The sequence below is a fragment of the Panthera pardus genome, unplaced genomic scaffold (genome assembly GCF_024362965.1).
Source record: "Panthera pardus isolate Hobbes unplaced genomic scaffold, ASM2436296v1 HiC_scaffold_8, whole genome shotgun sequence".
NCBI classification, from domain to species: Eukaryota; Metazoa; Chordata; class Mammalia; order Carnivora; family Felidae; genus Panthera; species Panthera pardus.
The window spans coordinates 141,193,878-141,214,101 of NW_026527013.1; the positions used below are offsets into that span (position 1 = coordinate 141,193,878).

Sequence of the window (20,224 nt, forward strand, 5' to 3'; positions counted from 1 at the left end):
TTAAAAGTTTACATACAGAACGGTTTCAGTAACCACTTGTCCTGACCTCTATTACCCAGGAAAATGATTTCAGGTAGGGAGGCACTGTATTTAAACCTAGTACTTCCAGGAACACAGGCTGCTTTCCAAGGACATTTTTCACTGATTAACCAGAGGGTGCTAAGTCTTCCAATCTGGGTGTTATCACCCAGAATAAGTCCTTCCATGTTATCACTTTAGGGGGCCTACAGCCTGATGGGCAGCCCTCTTTTCACCCACCCTAGAATGACACTGTCAACCAACATGCCCTATGCAAGTACTATTTGTCTCTATCAGATTTCCCATTCAAGGAGGAGATCAATTAGAAAAGCAATCTTGAAAAAGAACAATCTAAGACTGCATCACAATCTCAGATTTCAAGATAGACTACAAAGCTGTAGTAATCAAAATTGTATGGAAAAACAAAGTACTTATACACAAAGCAAACAAGATGAATGTTTATAACCTAAAACAAGCCATACCTACATTTTAAAATGTAAAGCCAGGAAACAATTATGGTAAAATAAATATCTGGCAAAAATAAAAAGGAAGGAAGGAAGAAAGGAAAGAAGGAAGGTAGGAAGGCAGACAGGAAGAAGGGAAGGACAGACTAATGGGCCAAGGGAGGCTGAGGGAGAGAAAGAAGGGAGGGGCAGAGAATAGAAATGGGAGGGGAAAGGGAGGAGAGGGGGAAGAGAGAGTTAAGGAAGGAGGGAGAAAAAGAAACCTGATTCTGTGAAGAGGGGGAAATAATTCAGAGAACATTAAAAAAAAAAGAAAACTTAAAATCAGGAGTGCTGGCTGGTTGTTAAGTGTCCCACTCTTAATTTTGGCTCAGATTATGGCCTCACAGTTCCTGAGATGCAGCCTGGCCTTGGGCTCTGGGCCTCACAGCTCAGAGCCTGCTTGGGACTCTCTCTCCGCCCTCTCTCTCTCTCTCTGCCCCTCCACTGTTCATACTCTCTCTCTCTCTCTCTCTCTCTCTCTCTCTCTCAAAATAAACATTTTAAAAATAAATAAAATCAAAACCTTGATAAGCATCTTCAAAGAGCAAAAATTATTACATCTTCATTTCTTGATACACCAGCAGGATCCACTGGGCCCAAATTTATATTCAGAATTTCCTTTCTTAGTACCTCTACTCATGAGGAGTGTTGTTTCACGGTTTGTTTTTTTTTCTTAGCAGTCTTACAAAAAAATCAAAGACCAATTTTACTTATTTTTAATAGAATATAATCATTCTTGTTTGCAATTATCATATGGCCTTATTGTACCCTTTTATAAATCTAAGATGTATTAGGAGACCTTAGCTATATTTCTATATGTTGAAATATTTTGCTATTTCATTACTCTAGCAATTAGTTCATTATTCCTACCTATGCTATAAAATACTAAATTGATTTTTTAAAAGGAAAAATGAGGGCCCTGCTTAGAAGACAGACACAAGAGTGAAATGAAGCATCCCCAATGCATTGCACTGCTCAAGTATTGTAACACCTTTCAAGGAGACAAAGTTCAGAGACACTATCTGGAGTTTCTTCTTCTTTATATAAATGCTGTTAAGAATTAAGAACTGAACAGTTAAGTGTCCGACCTCTTTTCAGGTCTGATCTCACTGTCTGTGAGTTTGAGCCCCACATGGGGCTCTGTGCTGACAGCTCAGAGCCTGGAGCCTATTTCAGACTCAGTGTCTCCCTCTCTCTCTGACCCTCCCCCACTTACTGAGAAATTTTTGCCAATAGTCACCGGGAAGGAAACTGACAGAGCCAGTCCCTTCACCATGATTAGATGAATCAAAAGCTAAACGCAAAGACAGGAGCACTTTAGATCTCACTGCTAACAATGAATGTACTTAGAATACAACACAAATGCTCCGAAGGTTTTAAATTTCATAAAATTCCATGACAGACAAAACACAGGGCAAAGAAATTACAAGTCCATCAAAATCCGATTCGGGTATGCACCATCAAACTTGGTTGTTTTTTTTTTTTTTTTTTTTTACATTTTTCTTGACAGCTTCTGCAAAATCACACATTGCAGATTCATATGTAATAGAATGAGCAATCTCACACATCATATTTGTATTGGAGAACTATTTACTACTTATATTCATAATGTGATTTTAAGTTGTAGTAATCCTACAACATTCTTCTTGCTTTAAATGCTTCAAAATGAGCCACATGTAAACTGGGGCTACAAAGCAAAAACAAAACTGCACATTTAGCGGGCGTAAGTAATAATAGCTGAATTTAAACGTTAGCTAAGATGAACTGACATAGTTCCAGCCTTGCAGCACATACACAATATTGAGGAATAAATGAAAAAACCAAAATATTAATTTAAAAAAGGCTTAATCTAAACCTCAAAATATTGGAACCTGTCTCATTGTTTTACTTTTCCTAAGAAAATGTCAGCTTTCTAAAAAATGACTTGGTGGGCTACAAAGGACTCCAGGGTCTAGCTTTTGCAGTGCCTTCCTGCAAATTAGAAAAAAGCCTCCCCTTTTCTCAAAAAGAAATACTGCACAACCTGAAGAGCTTTCCAGAGGAATTTTACTGAGCCCAAGAGAGAAGCAGTCTTCACTGCACCTACACGTGCATCTGCATTCCAGTCTTTTCACATAAACCCGAAGAGGAACAGACATGCCACTTGCAATGTACACATTCCTTCTCCAGGCCTTTCCTCCCAGGCTCCCTAGGAATCAGGTGCAGAGTGAGGGTGGTGAGGGTGTCAGGTTTAGAGCTGGGGTGGGAATGGAGGCCGAGAGAGAAAACCTCAGGGGATGCCCAAAGAGCATCGCAACAGGTGTGTGTCTGCCAGGTGTGTCGGTGTATGCTCAGAGTTCGGAGTCCATAAATGAAATGGGGCCACGTGCTGGTACAGATTTATGCAGAAGAGTGCTCCCCAGCTGCATCAGGACTTGAGTGGGGGGCCTGAAATCTCCACACCTGCATGTTTTCATGTAAGTGGTTCCATGTGGATGAAAGTGGCATCTCCTTAAACGGAGCACACTGTGCACCACATAGCTGAGCTATCATATGCTAAGTGCCTGTTCCTTACTCTTCTCTTTTTCAAGTTTGTTTATTTTGAGAGAGAGAGAGAGAGAGAGAGAGAGAGAGAAAGAGAGAGAGAGAGAGCAAACAGGGGAGAGACAGAGAGAGAGAGAGACAGAAAAAGAGAGAGAGACATGGAGAGAATCCCAAGCAGGCTCCGTGTTGCCAGTGCTGAGCCGGATGAGGGGCTCAATCTCAAAGAAGCTCACGAATGGTGAGATCAAAAGTCGGACACTTAACCGACTGAGCCACCCAGGTGTCCCCCTTACTCTTTCTCTTGGCTTATATATTTTCTTTTTAAAGTATCATCTGTGACTTTTAGCAAGTTTAAGCCAAACAGACCCACCATGTGTTCATATTTTATTTTTTCTTATTTTTTGAGAGAGAGCATACACACCCATGCACGTGCAGGGGAGGGGCAATGGGAGAGAGAGAGAAAATCTTAAACAGGCTCCACACCCAACACGGAGCCCAATGCGGGGCTCAATCCAGGACCTTGAGACAATGACCTGAGCTGAAATCCAGAGCTGGACACTTAACCAACCGAGCCACCCAAGCACACCCCTTTAATAAAATGTTATTAACAAAGAAAGAAAACAAAAATTCACATCCAAGAAAACAAAAGACATTAAAAAAAAAAATCTGTCCAATAATTTTCTCTCAATTGCAATAAAAACAACAATCTAAATGAAATATTAAATAGCTTTCAAAAGGTTCTTTCAAATAGCACTTGATTTATGACATGACTGGAAACCAAGCTACCCATTTTAACAAATACTAACGAGGCAAACTGCTAAATGTTTTATTTTCCTGCTTCAAAGTGTCTTACCAAATAATCCATCAAAAATGATTGTATATTTAAAGTACTTATTTTCCCCATGCCTCATTTTTGGCTCATTCTCAAATGAAGGAAAAATAACTTGTGAAATCACAACTTACAACTTCATATTTTAATAATAAAGCTACAAAGCCAAAAGATAATTGTTTTCTTGATAGCTAACACCAGCAGGAAAGATAGGAAGAGTAGAAAGAACTTTAATAAATCAGTATTCTTACCTTACCTACATAGTACATTTAGGTGCTAATATAAAAATAAATATAAATTCCTTAAAATGTTTTAAAATAATAAAATATATATTTAAACCTTTGAGAAAGTCTTGACTTTAATGCTTTAGCAAGACTTCATATGTAAACCGTTGACTAAGTATTTACTTTAACTTCACGTAACCTGATATAAATCTGGAGAAGATAACAAATGATAAACTAGGTCCTATATTCTGCAATGTTGAGTAACTCACCTAATTTCATCAATATGATTAAGTGTAAACTGCCTTGAAGTTTTATAATAAGAGGAAGCTGGTAGTTTAATCAAAGAAGCATACATGCATAAATTATACAATCCACAAAAAAAATTCCTCCATGAAAGTTATTTCATCTCCTTTTACCAATTACAGTACTATTTATAAACCAATCAGTATTTCAGTAAGTTTCTATTTCTATAAAAGTTTATTACTGAAAACCCAACTAAAAATTATAAAAGGCAAATCGCTAAATCAACACAATATTATATGCTACAATTTTACTTGTTTTACAAGTTTATCTGTTTTACTATACAAAATATAATAGCACTCCCTTAATTATGTTGGTGTGAAGTTACATTAATTTTCCCTCATGTTTTAATCATATTGGTAAAGATAAGGAAAGACAGGAAAGAAAGCATAAACATTATGTTAGAGATATACATGCTTGTATGAGTACACATACAGATTAAATACGAATTAGGTAGGTAGGTATGTAAGCTGATATTCTGTGAGTTCCTAAGTGTCATTCTGGAATTATATCTGGAGGAGTTTTACATTTTACCCCACATATTGAGAAACCACAGTAGATGGTATACCTAGGTGTAAGGATTTATACTAAGACTAGCAATGGCCTCTATCTTCACAGCATTTGTATTTAAAATAAGAAAGGCACAACAATAATAATTTTTAAAATAACTATCAAAGTGTATTAATATTCAGCAATAAAAATACATGCTACGACTGACTATACATTTTGATACATGCTACAGCATGAATGAACTTCAAAATCATTATGTTAAGTGAAAGAAGCCAGAAGCAAAGACCAGATGTTGTATGAGTCTATCTATATGAAGTGTCCAGAAAGGTAGTACACAGAAAGAAAGCATATTAGTATGAATATTGTAGAGGTAAGCAACATACTCCTGCAAGTCTTAAAAAATATTAAAATGATAAATGAAGAAACCAAAAACTAAGATCAACAAGAAGACTGTATTATTATATGAAAAATTAGAATGGAGATAAAGAATCTTACCAACCCAAACATCTCCAAAAAGTTCACGTGGAGATTGTAGCAAATACTCTGCCTAATGATTAAAAATTGGACAGCTGAACAGGCCTCCTCTTAATTAAGGAGAACCATCACAGAGTCACATATTGGGAGAAGAAAATTTACCTGGAGTTCTGTTAGGCGTTGCTCCTCAGACCTCTATATACAAGTACACATATTATATGTGACTCACACATCACATTATTTAATACATGATTTTGAAACAACATGAAACTTACCAGGAAAAAGTCAGACCATTACACACAACAAACAAAACAAAATTCCGGGTAATATATGCAATATCTGTTTTTAAAAATATTAAAGAATTTTAAGGGGCTGGGTGGCTCAGTTGGTTGAGCGTCCACGAATTTTGATTTTAGCTCAGGTCACCGTTCGGGGAATCAAGCCCCATGTTGGGCTCCATGTTCTCAGCGCAGAGCCTGCTTGGGACTGACTCACTGACTCTCTCTCTCTGCCCCTCTCCTGCTTGTGCACATGCTCTCTCTCTCTCTCTCAAAATAAACTTTAATAAAAAAAAAAACTAAAGAATTTTAAGAAAATACAGACTAATATTTTTCGAATCTTACAATGAATAAGCCTTTCCAAACAAAATCATGACTCCAAAAGTATGTTAAACATTTGTGTTTTGAAAACTATCAGCACCAGAACTAAAAAGCTGGAAAAAGCATCTAACACTTAGGACAAAAAAGAGGTTAATACCACTAATATAAGAGAAGCTTCCAGAAATTGCTGACAAAAGACAACCAAACTGAAAACGAAAATATATTTTGATTATCTTAATCAATGTGGGTAAAGTGGAAGAAAAGTAGTACACTGAAAAAGATCTTAAAAATGCAGATAGAAATCAAAGCAATTTATAACTGAAAGTAATATTTGTGACTTAAATATTACTAGAATCCACTTGACCTGATAAGTAATGTAGCAAAGCATTCCACTGATGGCCACTTAAAACATTTTATTTGTAATAATTCTGAATACATAATCTTTCAAAAACCTACCGCCAACTGTATTATAGTTTTATCATAAAAATAAAGTTGCTCATTACATACATAATAAAACAATCAGTTTTACCACATACAGAAAGTTAAATACAAAAAATACTTTTTAAATTTTGACCTAGAATATAAACAAAGTGTATAAAACAGAAGTATTATAAGTCTTTAATAATGATCCCTGAAAAAGACTGCTACAAGAGCATAAAATTATGCACCAACATACTGCAGATGTTCCATCACTTAAAATTATTATTTAACTTCTTCAGCAGTTAGATTTTGAAATTGAAAGTTCACATTTTCATTATAAAAGTCTGACAACTTTTATTGCTATTCCAACACCTGCAATGCTGGCCTCTTCTTCCTCATCTATCAAAATCCAATTTATCCTCAAAAGTTCAGCTTAAATGCCGTATCTCTTAGTAGCCTTTCCCCTGTTGGCATTAATCTCTCCATTCTTGCTCCCAAAGCATTTTGTTTGTTTCTTTTAGTTACAGCATACAACTGTGCCTTAGCGAATTGATTCAATTCAGGTCTTCCTCATCTCCCTCAGGAAAAACTCTCTGAGACTCTCTCATTTTATCACTATGGACAACAACCAAGTCCAGTACAAGGCTACACAGGGCTGGCAAAGAAATTTTTTAATTGAATGAATAAAAGGATGTAACTTAAGTTTTAAGAAAGAATGAAGAAACAGTACTGATATTTATGATCAATTAAAGCAATTCAAATCATAAACTAATGAAACATAAGGATAATTCTCTAAATAAGCAGGCTAATAATTTGTTTGAGGAAAAGGTCATAAAAGACAGAGTCAGTTCTAGGATATATATAGAAAGCCAGATAGAAGCCTCAAGCTTCATCATAGTCATTCCTGAATATAAGCAAGCAGGCAATACAAAGGTTCAGTGACCTCTTTCTCCACCTTCATTGTCCGAGTGGAAACCTACTTCTTACTGGCATGGACAAAACAGCTGGAAATAGTTTTGAAGAGAGGTGTAGCTCACCTTTCCAAATCGTTAAGAGGTTAAGTGATGACTAACCATGCCCTAGATGCCTTCCTGATCCCGAAAGTCGGATAGCCAAACACTTGAGAAGAGTCTTACCTCACTCAACTTGATGTTATTTTTTAGTTCTTAGGAAATGGAAAACCCCACGCCTGCCCAATCCACAACCTCCATTCTTTATAATAGGTAAATCCATTATTCAACTTTAACATATAAACTCAAAAGCATGGTGTGTTTTACAATGAAGATTCTATCTTACACCTCCAACAATAAAGTGGATGAATAAAAGTGGAATTTCATAAATTAAGGAAAGACTAAAAACAAAGTGAAATCATAAATAATTATAATCATTGTACTGTAATTATTATCTGTCTTAAACATTCCTTAAGGGTAGAAACAATGACTTACATATGTTTGAATTTTCCATGTCTAATATGATACACAGCATATAGAAAGTACTTAATGTTTACTGAGTAAGGGAACAGATGAGTGAACCAAAAAGCTATTTATTTTAAAAGCCATACATTAAACCAAAAACGTATGCTGTGGTCTTGATACCAGCTGAATATTCAAATAACATATGAACGTAACACAGATAAGGAGTTTGCAATCTGGGGTTCAAAGAATGGGGGCGTGAACTTCCACATGGCATGTTTAAGTCTTCAGGCATGCATGTGCATTTTTGTAGGACAAGCTCTATAGCTGTCTTCGTTTGCATAAGGGTGCAGGACAGCAAAAGGGTTAAAACTTCCAAAGATGCATTATAAATTTAAAAACAAAAGGGGAGGGGTGCCTGGGTGGCTCAATCAGTTGAGCATCCAACTCTTGATTTCGGCTCAGATCATGATCTCACAGTTCATGCGTTTGAGCCCTGCACAGAGCCTGCTTGAGATTCTCTTTCTCCCTCACTCTCTCCCCCTCCCCTGCTTGCACGTGCCCTCTCTCTCTCTCTCTCTCTCAAAATAAACAAACATTAAAAAAAGTAAAAAAATAAAATAAAAAATATAATTCAACATACATGTAATTTTAATTTGTACTACATGCTTTAATCTCTCTTTGATGAATCAGCAGTGTTCTGGATATTATGTTAACACCAATGAGTTATTAATTATTCAATAATTAAATTATTTTTAACCATTTTAATGTAAAATATGAAGGAGTTTAACGCTTTAAAAAAATTAAAAGACACTACGTAATCATTTAACCTGCAACAATTAACACTCCCAAGAAACAAAAACATTCAAACGATAATGCTACTTGATATAAATGTATACATGGTGAGTCATTCATTCTTATAAGTGAAAATATTTTTACCCAGCCACGACTAGCATTCTAGCATTAGCTGGGATGTTTTACAGGAAAAGAGAAACTCCCAGGGCCCTATGTCCTAGCACTCTATCGCAAGAAGTAAAAGAAGCAAAATAGTTAGGGGCTCTCAGAAGTGCAATGTTTTGGATACTCCTCTAAGAAATCGGATTCTATACTCAGTTATTGGCTAAAACAGGTATCCTTTCATAAGATAATGAACAGCAAACGAAAGGTCTGCTTCTGGAAACACTGTAACATCTAAAGCTGTTTGAGGTTAATCAAACTGCTTTCCAAAAATGGAGGATTTTAATGGGAGGCACGGTATGAAAAACAAGTAAGTTTTTCATAAAGCATTCTTGAAGTAACAGGCTAGGGAGCCACAGGCAATGTGCCACATTATGTGGCACAAAAAGGCGGAGAGCTGCAGGGTCCCAAAATTTGAAAAAGAAAAAGACAAAAAAGGAGAGGTGGACAGCAAAAACATGATGTAAGTATTTTGGTTATCCTCTCCCTTCCTCTGGACTCAAATACTAGAAAAGTAAGCACAAACAGGGTTGCCTTTACTTCTCCCATTTGCTCACAGAGCAAGCAGACATTATGTTATCAATAACAAACAAGCATGAGTCCCATACTATTAAGCCTGGAAGTGTTTTATGGCCTGCGTACATTTATAATATTTAGCAAGAACAGACAATGAGAACAGAGTAAATGTGCCTCACGCTTAAAAATAGCTGTATGCTATTTCTTAAAATCTGAGACAAAGCTAAAATTAAACTTCTTCATTGGTGTTACCTAAAAAAATATAATCAATGTTATCTGTTTAAGGCAAAAAAACGTACATACCTGTCTAGCCAGCTCTCTAAAGCAAAAGGAAATGTGAGGCTTTCAAAGATAACTGCTATAAAATTTCAAATTCCTAAGAAGGCAGCAATGACCTTGTCTGCCTACACAAATGAGGACATATTACATACCTCTGATGAGTCATTATTAAAATCAATTCCGATGATACAAAGATCTTTTAATATACATTGTTTCCATAATCTTTCAGAAATTCTCAGTTTTCATGATGAATGTTATCATAATTGAAGAAGAATGTAAGTATCTATTGTCCTTTTAGCAACAGGACTGACAGACTTCAGCAAGAATAAAAAGCTACAACTTGTTCAAGACTGAATATAAAGCTTGGGAAATGAAGTGGTTGCTACCAAAAAGAAGACAGCTGCATGCTACAGGTCGTATGTAATCATTATTACTATGGAGGGGAAGTTTTAAGTCAAGAAGTACAAACGCTAGAGTGCATCAAATGGCCTGTATGGCACTAAATTTAACATTTTTAAAAGAAATTTTAACGAAAACTCTAGCAAACGATATATAACAGAATAAACTTCTTTCCATTTACCTAAATTTGAGTTACATATAGGTAATTTTCCTCCACAGAACTAGTTATGTACATCTGGATGTAGTATTTAAGATTGCAGCCCCATATTTGCAAAATAAAGTTGCTCTACATAATATAAAAAAGGCGCAGCTGTGGATTGTTCAGGGACATCTCAGTGGTAATACTAATGAAGTTTATCTTTTCCTCAACACAAAAAGTGCTATTTCGTCTGACTCCCTTTCTTGCAGTATGTTGAAGGATGAGTTCTATCAACAGAAATAAAAAGTGTAACTAAAGTTATATAAGATCATTTAAAACTTTACCATCTTGCTAGTAGTAAAGACATTATCAATATACTTTAAAATATACTTTAGTTTCAATATGTTGTGATAAAATTGATGAGATTCATTTTAATTTAGTATCTCAGAAGAAACAGAGAAACATATTATCATTGTAATAACAGATGGCTTATTACTACTCATGACTTTTTTATTTAGGGACTGGATCCAACTAAACATATCTGATAGAGATATAAAATACATATGAATATATAATAAATATTATAGCTCCCCAAGGCTTTCATTATATACATATGATTTAACAACACTGTCAGAAGAAAACATGATTATGCTGTCTAATAACAACTTAAAATTAATAGTCATCAATGTTCTAAAAACAGCTATCATTTTGTTCTACATTAGCATTTGCTATTTTAGAATATATTTGCTGATTAGCAAAAACTTTCAATGACAAGAATTAGCAACATATCAAGTGCAAAAAGTTTTAAAATTATACCTTCTACCAAGTCAGGTGGACCTTTATTTGCAGTAATATAGCTTATTCCTGAATTCAGCAGGCTAATTAGAGGCCACCAGAAAACACCCGCAATTGGAAGAGGATCATAGTCATCGCACCTTTGTAAGTGAATTCCCAGAATGGGCATATATTAAGATTCAGGGGGGAACAAAACCTGAAGATGAGAAGAAATCACCAAGGTGGAAGTATGCAAGTCTATGTTGATCAGTATGATGGCGCGGGGAACACAGACTTTGGGAGAAAGTAAAGTCAAATGAAAATATTTAAGAAATAAATACTTAATAACTTCTTGCTCCAACCTTAATGTTTAATATTTCCCTTTCTGCTAAAACAGAAATCATCAGTTTTCTTTTTTTTTTTTTTAATGTTTATTTATTTTTGAGAGAGAGAGAGAAAGAACGAACGCGAGCAGGGGAGGGGCAGAGAGACACAGAATCCAAAGCAGGCTCCAGGCTCTGAGCTGTCAGCACAGAGCCTGATGCGGGGCTCGAACCCATGAACCATGAGATCACGGCCTGAGGTGAAGTCGGACGCTTAACCGACTGAGCCACCCAGGTGCCCCATCATCAGTTTCCAATAAAACATCCCTCTTCAGACTTACGTACCACTGATTTCAAACTTCTCTAGATTTAACAGTCTTCACACAGTCGTTTCCACACAAAGTCTTCACAGTCTACATTAACAAAATACTCTGACCACATGAGAATAAGATGTTTCTCCCATCTCCCCACGAAAGAGTACACTTCAAGTTCACTCCACGATAATAAAATGTACATATGTGTAATTTAATAAAATAGTTTGTAAATATGAACTCAACGAGAACATCTTTGTGTCTCTAAGCATGAGCCACAGGGGCGGGCATGCAGCAGATAAAGACAGGATTTCATCAACAACACCATTTTGCATTTTTAACATCTTTAAAATACGGCTACATCTTACAATGGACAGTGAAGCATAACTCAACTGGCAGAGCTTTCTGAATGATACATAAATAATGATGCCTTTTACAAATGTTGTTTCAGATTAAATGCATTAATGACTGTTAAATTTAGTCAAATTGAATTAAACCAAGGTAAAGGTGTAATGGTGTGTTTGCCATATTAACTCTCAGAAAACTGAAATCCATGTTTTTTTATTCTTTTCTATGCAATTCTGTTTAAAAGCTTGTATTACTATACAGAATTAATTAGCTTATTCCTCAATTATCTTCAAAAACCACCAAAGTACTATGTCTTTGGGGTGTTTAATTTTTTTTTTTTAACATTTAAAGTAATTATTGATCGGAAAGGTCTTATTACTGCCATTTTGGTAACTGTTCTCTGTCTTGTAGCACTTTTGTCCTCCTTTGTATTTCATTGATTTTTTTGTGTGTAGTGACATACTCTGATTCCTCTCTCATTTCCTTTTGCAGGTATTTTCTTTGTGGTGACCATGGAGTTTACATAAAACATCTTACAGTTACAACAACCTATCTTAAGCTGATAATACCACATACAAAAACTATACTTCTACTCCTCCTCACATACACTTTATGCTGTAATTTGTATCTTTTTATATTGTGTATTCATTAAAGTGTTTACAGGTAGTTATTTTTTTATACTTTTGTCTTTTTTAAATTCTATAACCAGAATTAGAAGTGATTTATATACCAGGGGTACAGTATTAAAATATTCTATATTTGTTTATATAGTTACCTTTCCTAGCTTATTTTATACTATATGTTGCAGATTAGCATCTTTTTTTTTTTTAAGTTTTATTTATTTAAGTAATCTCCATACCACACATGGGGCTCAAACTCACAACCCCAAGATCAAGAGCCACATGCTCTTCTAACTGAGCCAGTCAGGCGCCCCTTAGCATCCTTTTCTTAACTTAGTCTTCGGAATCTTAAGACCATACTTATTTTATAAAACAGCCAAGCCAAAACATATGCATCCATGTTGTGTGGCAATTATAAATCAGAACTGAGTTTCTAAGACTTAGGGTACTGAAGGAGCTATGTTTCTGAAACCAATAAAGTAGTTCCAGTCCATTAAAATCTTCGCTAATTTTAATACCTACCAGTTCCTTTGCTTAGATATGGAGGCTTAAAGAACTTGACAACACCATAGACATTGACGATTGTACCACCCTTAAGTTGATTCAGGGGTGTATATATATAATGTGTTGTTGGAACCTAAGAAAGAGAAGACAGTAAATATATATAGTGTTTAGAATGATGTTTTGATTAAAATTTTAAATTAACAAATCCATCTAATTGCATTTTTTTTTCCTTTTAAGTGTCTAAAAAGAGTCTATAGTCTGAAAAAAAAGGAAATACACAGCTTATAAAGGTTACTATATAAACCACCCAGTTTTTCTTAGAAAGAACTTTGATTATAAATAATGCAATCTGTATACAATTCTAAGAAATGCAGTTTAAGAGATTTGGGTTCTGGATTTTAATCTTAAGTAATAACAAAACTTATGATATGTATTTTTTTCTTTTCCTATACACTATGAAGATTTTACTTAGGCCTAAAAAAAGCCAGGTTTTCATTATAAATGGTATAAAGACATTAAAAATGGTAATTTTTAATAGGGTGGCTCAGTCAGTTAAGCATACGACTCTTGGTTTGGGCTTAGGTCATGATCTCACGGTTTTGTGAGTTCAAGCCCATCCGGCTCTGTGCTGGCAGCATGGAGCCTGCCAGGGATTCTTTCTCTCCCTATCTCTCTGCCCCTCCTCCACTCACACTGTCTCTGTCTCTCTCAAAATAAATAAACTTAAAAAAAATTTTTTAATGGTAATAATAGAAACAAAAGTTTTCTTTAATAATTGCACAGAAGTTTAGAAAGAAAAGGGAAACTGATTTATAAGGACATGTCTGCGTATTAGTAAAATAATCCTTAAAAGCAGTCGGACATCTAGTCCCATCACCCATCCATCCTATCCACAACTGGAAATAAGGTTATCTACCACACTACTGAGTTAAACTTTTAAAAATCAAATCAAAACATGTTAACTGACTTTTTCAAGGAAACTGATATCTCAGTTCAAACACAAGAAAAGGCAGCGCTTAGAAATCTCATCAAACCTTGATATAGAAAAAGGTGTAGCCCATCAATGATGAAAGAAAAATAATGATCAGCATACGGGACAGAAAAGAGAAGATATGTGCTCAGCTGACAAAATAACTAGACCCAAGATATTATCTCCAAAAGTTATCTCCCTAACGTATAGATGAATGGGGTAGGCCAGCACAGCTCAATGACATCAACCATTCCGGCCATCCCTGTAATGTGCTTGTTAATTCATGGACAACAAACAACTTCTTGATTATAATTTGACTTTCCATGTAAAGAAGCCAGTATATTGTATACAGCATCTAAGTTATATTCGAGGAGTTCAGAATACCTGGGCTCTCTGAAAAAGCATTTTTGCCAATTTCAGAGGCTCTTTTGTTTACTTCTTCCTTATATACAGGCTCATGGATGTATCAAATATTTGAAGCTAAGCAATCTAAAACAATTTTCACAAATACTAATACCTGGGGCTAATTCATGCTTTTAAAAAACTATATCGACCCTTTAATTGGTTACCGTTTCCCTAAATAACAAATTTAAATTATTCTACCATATAGTATTATTCAGAATATAAAATCTATACCCCATAATCATTGTTAACTAAAACAAAGTCCCTGGACTCTGTCCATTAGAAACAAAAGGTTTAAGAACACAGGTAGAAGGTAAACTTTACATTAAACTTCATCAATATATTACCTTTTATCCAGTCTCACTCAGCTACATGTACCTCACATATAAAAATGGGAACTTTCCTACAGCTATAACATTTTATAAAATACTAAAAAAATAAAAATAAAAAATGTATCACAAGTATAATAAAATCCTTAAAATTAGGGGCCCCTGGGTGGCTCAGTCAGTTAAGTGTCTGACTTCGGCTTAGGTCAGGATCTCATGGTTTGTGGGTCTGAGCCCCGTGTCAGGCTCTGTGCTGAAAGCTCAGAGCCTGGAGCCTGCTTTGGATTCTGTGTCTCCTCCTCTCTCTGCCCCTCCCCTGCTTGTGCTCTACCTCTCTCTCTCAAAAATAAATAAACGTTAAAGAAAAAACTTTTTAAATAAAAAAAATTTAAATTAAATTATTTGTCAAATCGCAACTTGGCACCTGATAATCTGCTTATAAATATAGCTGATGATGAAACAAAAGAATTTGCCTGAGGTTTGAAAGTAGTACTAATCGAATAAAAAATATACAATAAATAAATAAATAAATGGATGGATAGATGGATGGATGGGGGCACCTGGGTGGCCCAATCAGTTGAGCATCCAACTCGGTTTCTGCTCAGGTCATGGGATCAAGCCCTACGTTGGGCTCTGTGCTAAGATAAATTCTCTCTCTCTCTCTCAATCTCTCTCGGGGTGCGGGGGGGGTGGGGAGTATTTATCCCATTATCTTCACACAATAAAACTTCTTTTCCATTTTAATTTTCTTGCATATGTAGCTTATACAAAATATCAGTAGATACTCCAGACAATAGAACAACCAGGTATTAATTACCAGGTAAATACATAACTCAAATTTAACATTATTAGATATCAAAAATGTAGAGATTATGTTTTCCCACTGTATTGGTAGTATTTTCAAATCAGACTGTAAAGTGGATCAAAAAAATACATATATGTATGCATATACATGTGTGCATTTTTATGTGTGTGTGAGTGGGAGGTGTGTGCATACTCTATTATATTAAACTGCATGTCATCTTACCAAAGACATTGATTCTGTAGAAAAATCTCTTACGGATTTAACATAAACCTGAAAACAGAAAGAGGATTTACTTGTATACAAATAACCTCCAATGTGATTGCAGACCTTTAATTGCAATAAAGCTACACACTTAACTGTATAATATTCAAATTCATTAGAATAGCATAAAATTATGTCTTACAAATTAAGACTGACACATGTAAAGTTGTCTAAGCTTAGCTTAAGAGTAATTTATCAATTTGAAATATCACAGGACCCCCCCCCTTGCCTATATAAGGCCCTTCTGGACACTAGAGAAAACATGCAGACAGTAGCGCAGGCACATGGCTTAGCCCAACTCTACTTCTCTGACACCCTTGACCAAATAGGTAGTCTCTGTGTGTGTGCACACACAATAGAGGCTGTGGGGGGAGGGGTGAAGCAGGAGGTAGAGAATGGGCATCTTCATAAAGAGTAAGATAAATGGAAATCAGTTTTACCTAAAAAGGAGCACTTGATAAATTTAAAGCAAAATCAAGTACACCATCAAGAGTCTGATGGTATAATTGCAAAGAATAATATCAGGTCTAGAGTACCTATGAAGTTTTAAAAATTCCATTAATAAATAATTAACTTTAAAGGATCTTTCTTTTCTACCTGGAGTGATTCTAAACATAAAGCCAATAAAAGAATTTCTATTTTTTAAACTTAAAATATTTAATTAACAAAACTCAGACTAAATTGTTTATCTACAGATTTATAGAAATACTACTCCTATTCCATCACCTGAACTCATGATATGATTAGACTAAAAATTACACACTTACATAAACAGTTGATCTGAAGTCCTCAAATGCTTTCAAAAATAAGCAATGTTTACCGTCTCTGCCTGTAGATGAAGATGCTGACAAGACAGAAAATCCAGCCACTGCAATGGTATCCTACATAGAAAAAAAATGGTTTTAAATCATCAAAGTATCTGTAATTCTGAATGTCATACACATTTTTATTTTTATTATTATTTAAAAACAGGAATGATTTCTATAAAATGGAAAACTTTTTATAGGTTAGCCTACATATGTTTAATGTTTTCTGAATATAAGATTGAGACTATCATTTCCTCTGAAAGGGCATCAACAATGTAGCCATAGACTAGTGCAATGTCCTAATTCATGGACCAGGAAAACACCAACTAAATCACTTGAAAATTGCTATTTAGTGAGAGTTCAAAAATCAATGCTTACCTCAATTTGTGTAAGTTTGCACAAATAATGAAGAGACAAGAGATGATCCAAGAGTAATAAGAATGAAATTTAAATGAAACTAAATATCAGAGTTGAGAGACTACATTGAGAAAGACATTTCATTAGTGTAAAAACTCCACACTGTCAAAAAGCTAACGTATGTACGTACAAATCCAGAATATGAAAATAAATAAGAAATTTTCATTTATGTACTAATATGAAAAAAATATTTTCTTTCTACTTAGGTTTATAATAGTAATAAGAAGCCAATTCCCATTTATTCCTGCCTCTCTCATTCTTTAAACCGCCTTATTTTCTAAATACTGGAACATATACACTCAACATGTTTTATATTTATGCATTATATATATTATTCTACTCTTCTAATTTTAACACCAAAATCTGAAGATACATAAAAACTCGTGGGCTTCAGGCAGCTTCCTTCAATAATCTTAATTTCCACCAATGGAAGCCTTCTGCATTATTGACTTTTGCTTTGTACATACAAGAAAGGGTCCCGTGTCAATCCCAGGATTCTCTACTTAGACCTATTAAACAAGGCTGTGAACACCTTGAAGACAGGGGTCATGTGTTACTCTGCTCTGTATTTATAGAGCTTGGCCCAAAGTAGGCCCTCCATGAACAAATTGAATCAAAGTATGGACCTTATATTGCCTTTCTAAGATCTCTAGCTCTATTCAGATATTTTAAGTCTGAAAATTTCTGCATTTTTTCCATTCTTTACATGAGACTGCAAACATAATTGTCTGTGTTGGTAATGCTAAATAAACACAACTCTTCATAGTTAAATGGGAGAAAATTATCCTCACTGAATATTCTTTATGTTTTTAGGCAGTTTTAATGGGAAATAAAATAAGCAGTAAGAATGCTTCTGGAATAAATTACTTTTATAAACTGAAAAATATGCAATGCTTTCAACTTACATCAGACCAATATATTCTGATTTAAATGAAAACTTACGACTTTGGTGTAAGATTTAAAGTTGTTTAATCAAACTAACACAGGAAGATACACAGAAGTAGGGAATCATTGATTTATCAGTTCTAAATTCTCTTAAAAGCACAAAAACTAACCTATCTCATGTCCTTTGCTATTTTACTTGAAAATACCTTAAATATTATATGAAAAGAAATCTACTAAATACAAGTGTTAGTGCTACGGATGAATATTTTTCTATTTTTATGTATAAACTTGTTAAGAATAATGAATATTTAATAACGAAAACATTTTAAATAGAATATATCATTAAAAGCAGGACATTAGCATTCATAAGAAAAAATTTTTCAAAAGTAATTCTACTTTAACATTAGCAATACAATTCAGTAAAAGGTTACAAGAAAACTTTTCTTCTAGTACAAAATCAACATAGAATAACAACCAAAATTCTTTAAGGAAAGAAAAACAATGTGTTTATTTACTATATTTATAAAGATGAACTTATATTTGAATATATGTATATACACACACACAAACTGCTAAAGGCCCTCAGAGATCTCATCCCCACCAACGTGGCCTGTTTTATTTCCAGATACGTCTATACAATACTACACAAATCAGATTCTCTTATATGCCTACTGCTTTTTCACATACATTCTTTGCTTATCCTGAGCCCCCACTAATAATAAATAGCATTGCTCTCTTTTGCATATGGCTGATCCTATCTATCTTTTAAAGCCTGGACTGTAAATGCTTCTTTTCTTATGTGGTCTATCCTAGATTGTCTGAGAAAAAAAAATTCTCCCTTCTTCTGAACTCAACTTAGGCAGTATTTTAATTTTTTTTTTCACTTGTGTGTTATTTACAAAGATTTCTTAATGTTTGTAATGCTCTTAGAAGTCTGTAAGATCCCTGGGACTAAGAATGTCTTATCTACCTACATATCCCATACAAGCGACTGAAGGAGCTTCTGTTCATAGCGAGTGTTCAAAAGAGTATATGTTAAATAAATTAATTAATACTGGTAAAATTAAAGTACAAATCTAAACAAAAAAGGGGAAAAAAATGAACAGTTCTTAGAATCCAGTTCCCATGAATTACAAATCATAATAGCTTTTAAATTAATTCAAATGCACAAAGGATAAAAAAGATAAACATATAATAGGCAGTATTAATTTGTATAAACATTCATTAGATTGAGCTGAAAATGAGATTTAATATGCATTGTTCTAATTTCTAAGCTTCTGAAAAGAGCATACTGAAGCCATTCAAACAAGAATAGGAATTACACAGTTCAGTGCTAAGAGTGTATACTGATATACAAAGCAGGTATTTATCTCCATCTGCTGAAAAAAGTATTAGGAGGCAGCCAGCCTGAGAAGAATACCATATGACTTAAAGTGGTAAGGCTTTATCAGTATCTGTGCATGAACACGCTAAAAATAAAAACACATTTGGTATACCTGAAATCTTTTAACCTACTCAGTATACTCAGATATCAACAAGTGGGTCATTTCCCTTTTGTGTGTGACCTACTCTCTCACAGTGCCTTAAAAGGAGTGAGCCTTTGTTATTAAACAACTTCCTTTTGCATTTAGCCAATAAGAATACATCTACTGCAAACCAGTTTCACAGAAAAATCAAATGAAATCAGCACAGGTGTTTTTTAACATCAAGAAGTATCATATCTGGATAAAACAATCACATAACAGTTGTTTAAGTCCCTCTACTCCACTGAGCACTGTCCCACGATGCAAGGTCCATAACCCTCTTATTCAGTTAAGATGTTTCTGACATCCGGTACAGAAGACCAAAAATACTCAAGTGTTTGGACAACTAAATGAATAATCAAATACGTGGTGGGGGAGGGAGACATATATATAAAACCCTCATTAAATAAACTGTGCAAGTACTACAAAACTCACTGCATAGAATCTTAGCATCTCACAACTGAAAACAGGACTTTAGAGATCATATACTCAAACATGTTCATTTTTCAGATAAGAAAATAAGGACCAGATAGGATAAGTCTAAGGTCACATCCAGCTAACTAGTTGTAGATTAAGACAAGAATCCCGATCTCCTCACTATTCTACATCTTTCAGAACTAAATCTCACAGGGATGGATAAACAATGTACTGATAAACATCTATAATTCTGATGGTTTTGTGACAAAATTTTTTTTAACTTTAAAAATACTTTGAAAGTCTTTCCTCATATTTTATATGCATATATTAAATGTTAAATCTCACTTTAAAGGAAAGCTAAAACTCAAAAAAAATGCCTCAAATGGAGAGATGTTCAGTTACTGTATGTGATTCCTACAAAATGTAT

General features: G+C 34.5%; 1 protein-coding gene across 3 annotated transcripts in view; it reads right to left on the minus strand.

Moving 5' to 3' along the window:
- POT1 (protection of telomeres 1) overlaps window positions 1-20,224 on the minus strand; it is an 80,626-nt gene that overhangs the window by 41,357 nt on the left and 19,045 nt on the right. For all 3 annotated transcript variants that reach the window (XM_019452619.2, XM_019452620.2, XM_019452618.2), the window contains exons 5-7: window positions 16,517-16,630; window positions 15,711-15,758; window positions 13,004-13,118 (exon numbers count right to left, since the gene is read on the minus strand). In XM_019452619.2, the coding sequence (XP_019308164.2) occupies window positions 13,004-13,118; window positions 15,711-15,758; window positions 16,517-16,630 (277 nt within the window). The remainder of the gene's footprint in view (window positions 1-13,003; window positions 13,119-15,710; window positions 15,759-16,516; window positions 16,631-20,224) is intronic.